This window comes from Chelon labrosus (genome assembly GCF_963514085.1).
Source record: "Chelon labrosus genome assembly, chromosome: 5".
Classification (NCBI taxonomy): Eukaryota; Metazoa; Chordata; class Actinopteri; order Mugiliformes; family Mugilidae; genus Chelon; species Chelon labrosus.
Window position 1 is genome coordinate 5,981,619 of NC_140341.1, and position 5,558 is coordinate 5,987,176.

Sequence of the window (5,558 nt, forward strand, 5' to 3'; positions counted from 1 at the left end):
TTCCTGACAAAGTTGAACACAGACTGAAACCAACCAGCCAGAGTTTCCTCATTTATATGTATAGTATTTTGTGTAATAGAGGTGAATCCCTATTTAATCACCTTAACAGAGATGGAGAAAATATATATATTCAGTCACAGACTCCACAGTTAATAGGAATACATTTTGTTTGTGAACCTTTCAAAGCACTCAAGGTCTCATTACATGAAACCTAATAAACTATGCAATGCAATATAATAAAAGCAGCTTTAAAAGTACATAGAAATTAGATAAAAGGTTAAGAAGGTTAAATTAAGTAAGCTATTTTAAACATGTCAGAGAGTCTACGTTTCGAATGTCAAGTAAGAGACTGTTACAAAGACGTGGAACTGAGCGACTGAACGCTCTGAAACCCATGGTAGACAGTCGGGCAGGTGGTGCAGTAAGTTCGGTGGCTGAGGAGGATCGGAGAGTACTGAAGGATGTGTATAACTGGAGATGTTCACCATCATTGCTGCAACTGTATATGATACTTTTAATTTGTATCTGATCTAATCTAACCTAATTAAATTAATTATTTAAGATTAAATTTGTCATTGAAAATATGCATTCATTTGCTTCATATTAGTGGAAATGTTACATATAAATATGTGATTTTTCTATGCAGCCTAATGTTGCAGAGGTTCACTCGCTGCTTATTTGTTATCAGGAGTCCCTTGTCGTCCTCAATTCTCATTAACACAGTTGATAAATATATACTATATTAATATATAGTATATATACTAATTTGGAAAAGAAGTTACACAAACATTAGTTTTTTAGTCCATCCTCCAAGACACTGTTTTTTATTTCCACCAAAAGGCAAAATACAAAGCTTATTAAGGATCCTAGTATTCTAAATTAAAAGATAATAAATAAATTAAACTACCATAAATGTCAGATGTATCCAATACGATACAAACAGAAATATGTGGAAATGGTTATTTTTATTTATTTATTTATATTATTTTTGTTCAAAGTTACTTCAGTCAAAAATACATTTTTCTGTCTACGTTTTTACATATCAGGTTTCACTGGATTAACTGAAGCTTTATTTCAGTCAGTTTATTTTGGTGGATCTTTCCTGAATGAATTCAGCATCACTGCTCACTTATGGACAATGACAATGTTTAATAAATCACATCTTTTGATACTTTTTATGTTCTGCGTCCCCCCCCCAGAAAGTGGTGTTAACTCTGCGTCTATGCTCTCAGCTAACCTCCAGGTGATCCTCTGTCAGCTCAGGGTACATGACTACTACTTTAGTTATTTTCTTGTTATTTTATAGCTTCTCCTATTTGCACGATATTGGGACTTGTACAATTCAAAACTGGGCGTTAAGATTCTCGTCTTATACAGTATCTCAGTCTCCTAATTCTTTTAATTACACAGTTAAAAATAGAAGAGCACCAGAATAATCTCGTATCATGGATGTTGAGTTAAATAAATAAGTTGTATAAACTGCAGTAACATCAGTCTGAACCTTTTCCTATAAAGGTACACCACATCCATACTGTTTCTGCTTGTGTCTGTGGGTGGAGCATATCATCAGTCTTTAACATGTCACTTCCTGGAAATCTGTTTTTATTTATTTATTTATTTTAAACCAACAAGAGCTTCCTCATTTACACACTGAGGAACCTGTGCTGTATTAATCAGAAATGGATGAAATCTATCTAGAAGTTAACAATCACAGACCTGCACCATCTCAGACAGGTGAGAACGACAGAGTGGTCTCTGCATAGACTATACATGCATTGTCTGACTTTCTGTATGGTGTAATTTACAGTATTTTAAAAAATCTACTTCAGGTCCAAGGAGCTCAAGGAGGAGGTTTCCTAAAGCTGTTATTATCTGTCAGGGGCTGTTGAGCATTTTCCTGCTGGTTGGACTCATCTGCGTACGTGCCTACTGTGAGTTACTTTAATCAGTCGTTTATTTTATTATGTAAATCTACACAATCTATTGCAAGTTAAAAAAGAGCGGCCACTACTTTCACTTCCACATTTGCATTTGAGTGCAGCGTTTTGCAACATCATACTTCAATGATGTTCCTCTCATTTTTCGCGATACTGTATATGTGCCTGATCCTTTGCTTATTACTGGTTAGTTGGGCGGGGGGGGGGGGGGGGGGTTCCCCAGCAGAACACTGACTGTGTTTTCCCTCTGATTGGTTTCTTCTTGTGTGTTCCTCCCACATTAGTGTCACCTGTATCCCGTTCACCCCTTCCAGTGAACCTTTAACCCTTGGGACTGTATGACTTGGTCTTATGTGACTACTACTATGTTTGCTAGCATACAGAAGCTTGGTGTGAGCAGAAATAACGGTGCTAATCGAAGTAAAATGATCATTTTGTTGATGGTAACACACACAAATGTGGCACCTCCTTTGATTCTGTGTTTTCAGATCATTATTCTGCTCTTCGCTCTGCTGAAGAGTTGTCCACTATGAACGACAACCTTGCCGAGCGCCTCCAGGAGTACGCTCACAAGCTTGTACTTGACTGTATTGTACTATTGTACTATTGTACTATTTAGTTTCAACACTAGATGGAGCTAGCATCTTGAAAGACTTTTGCCACAGGGGCCCAGCAGTCAGGACCAAACAAAAAGCAAAAGGACAGCACGAGTCTTGTTATTCAAAGAAAAAAAGGAGGGGAAGTGTGCCTGTTTGATATGCAATGGAAACTTTGATGTGATGAAAGAGTGTAATATACGTTGACCAAACGTCAGACCTACACCGGAGGCGAAACAGATATTAAGCAAATGGCAGCTAGACTATAAGCTGTACAACTATTTTTATCTGTGCTAACGAAACACAGGAAAGTGCCACTTTCCACCAAAATAGAAATAGTCAGGTTCGAGGTTCTCGACCTTTCCCCAAAATGGAAAAAACCTCTCTGCTTTTTTTTTTTTTTTTTTTTTTTTTTTTGGTAAAGCATTATCATGTATCAAGCTCAATTTCTGGCCACCCCTGCCTTATACACAGGGCCGCTCGTTCAGTTCGGTGGCACAACAGAGAAAGTGTTGTGGAAACTTTAGTCTTCCTTCAATACAGAGGTAGATTCCAGTGAGAAGCAAAGAGACTGCATGCATTCAGTGTCTTTTAAGGTTTTATTGGAGGACGTGAGAAATGGTGGGAGACTCTGAGCCTGCTGTGTCTCTGGCTGGTTCATCTAAACATGAGGAAAGGCACGGTTCAAGTAATGCCATGTAAGGAGTTTTCTTTCACCAGATAGAGTTATTAGCAGTTAATCAAGTCCTTGTGGTGTACTCGTGTCTGTGGTTAACCATCAGCACAATTTCCTGTGTGGTGACAGACAAAGGGTTTCAATTGCTTTGACTTCCTGACAAAGTTGAACACAGACTGAAACCAACCAGCCAGAGTTTCCTCATTTATATGTATAGTATTTTGTGTAGCAGAGGTGAATCCTTATTTGATCACCTAAACATTCATTCATTCATTCATTCATTTTCTATACCCGGTTATTCCTGTTAAGGGTCATGGGGTCTGCTGGAGCCTATCCCAGCTGTCATCGGGCGAGAGGCAGGGGTACACCCTGGACAGCTCAGGTTAAATCAAGTAAGCTATTTCAATAAGATGTGTTTCGAGTCTGGATTTGAAACATGTGGGAGACTGTTCCAAAGACGTGGAGCTGAGCGACTGAATGCTCTGAAACCCATGGTAGACAGTCGGGCAGGTGGTGCAATAACTTCGGTGGCTGAGGAGGATCAGAGATTACTGAAGGGTGTGTATAATTGGAGAAGTTCAGACAGGTATGATGGAGTTTCTTTGTGAAGGGCCTTGAAGGCAAGTCGCAGGATCTTGTATTCAATACCTGCTCTTATAGGAAGTGTAAATCCAAAAAAAAGGTTCAAAAAAGTTTTTGAGAAGACGTTTCACCACTCATCCGAGTAGCTTTTTCAGTTCTAGAGTTCTGCAGAACTGAAGAATGTGGTCCATGGAGGGAGTTCGGGTGATGATAGGGGCTGCAGTGTTTTGGACCAGTGTCTGTGAAAACATTTGGAGAGCAAACCAAAAAGAACAGTAGTCGATGCGTGAGGTGATGAGAGCGTGGACAAGAATGGCGATGGTGTTTTGTGCTAGGGATGGGCAAAGACGATTGCGGATGTGGAAGTAAGCGGACCGAGTCACATTGTCTTCTGTCGACATACGTGCCTACATGCACGGATGTCCTGGGACACATCTTCAGGGATGTTCCTGAGGATAGGACTATTCCTGGTGACCCAACCAGACTCCGACTTGCATCCCAGCAGTGCTGTCCCATGGATCACTCATTTGAAGCCACTGCCACCCGGAGGCCCTTTCTGCAGCTTCCAAAGAGACGGATTTCCTCTCAACATTCCCAGTGATGCCAAGCTTTGTATAGACTTTGCATAGAGACCCCCACCTGTGAAGGTCTGCCCTACCAGCTCCAGGTACTTGGACATCTCTCCGTCTAGATATGTTTTGATTAAGGGATTAAATAACAAAACAAAACAAAAAAATCACTGTCCGAATGTACTGTGATTGGACATAACTGAACAGTGTCTTCACTTTAATTTTGTCTAAAATAATGAATGAATTTTATTTAATGGTCTATACACATATCCCACAGAGTACTTTCTGTGCAACCACTGGTATAGTAAAGCTTGAAAAAATCATCACCAAGAATTAGACTGTATAATCACTGTTTCAAGTAGTAAGAAGCTATACAGTAGTTAATATAGTCAGTCTGCAAAAGAATTCATATCAAATTTTTAAATGTTTCCTTGTTCGTGTGCTTAACTTGGGTTTAAGAGTCGACAAACAAATGCACCCCCACATTTTCCTGTGTGATGATTAACAGATTGTTTTTAGCATCTGTGACATGTGACTTCCTGAAAAAGTTTGCTAGTATATAATTTGTGCTGCGTAGCTGACTTTCTAGTTGGTCTCTTTAACAGAGATGGAGGGAATCTATGAGAATTTTGAACGCGGCGACTCTGCTTTCTTAAAACCTTCAAAGAGTCATACAGGTGGGCATGTTCAACTAGATCAGAGACTCACTTCTGCAGAGATGTGAATCATTGTCTGACATTTTTTATAGTGTGATTTACTGTATTTACAATTTGTTTCTTTGGTCAGGAGCAAGACGCTTTCATGGAGGTGTGATTATCTGTCTGGGGCTGTTGAGCATTTTCCTGGTTGCTGGACTCATCGGCCTTGGTGTCTACTGTGAGTCTGTTTTTTTTTTTTTAACTTTGACTTTTTACAATATGCTTCGAATTAATTAAAACAAAACTAAACTAACTAGTCTAAACTAATTAAACTAGCAAAACATTCTCTTTAAGATGTCTTATGTTTAATTGGTCTGACGTTCAGGGGTGCCCACACTTTTTTTTGGCCTGCAAACTACTTTTACAATGACTGAGTCAAGTAAGGAGGCAGCACAGTGGTGTGATGGTTAATACTGATGCCTCACAGCAAGGGTTCGAATCGGCCGTCTGAGGCCTTTCTGTGTTTGCAGACTTTTCCTTGCATCTGCATGGGTTCTCTC

At 39.4% G+C, this 5,558-nt stretch overlaps 1 protein-coding gene across 1 annotated transcript in view; it reads left to right on the top strand.

The window, feature by feature from the left end:
* Positions 1-2,945: 2,945 nt before the first annotated feature.
* The window catches only part of LOC311488563 (C-type lectin domain family 4 member E-like), a 6,717-nt gene continuing 4,104 nt past the window's right edge, over positions 2,946-5,558 (top strand). The window contains exons 1-2 of the mRNA XM_084545342.1: positions 2,946-5,037; positions 5,147-5,236. Of these exons, the coding sequence (XP_084401468.1) occupies positions 4,968-5,037; positions 5,147-5,236 (160 nt within the window). The 5' untranslated portion in view covers positions 2,946-4,967. The remainder of the gene's footprint in view (positions 5,038-5,146; positions 5,237-5,558) is intronic.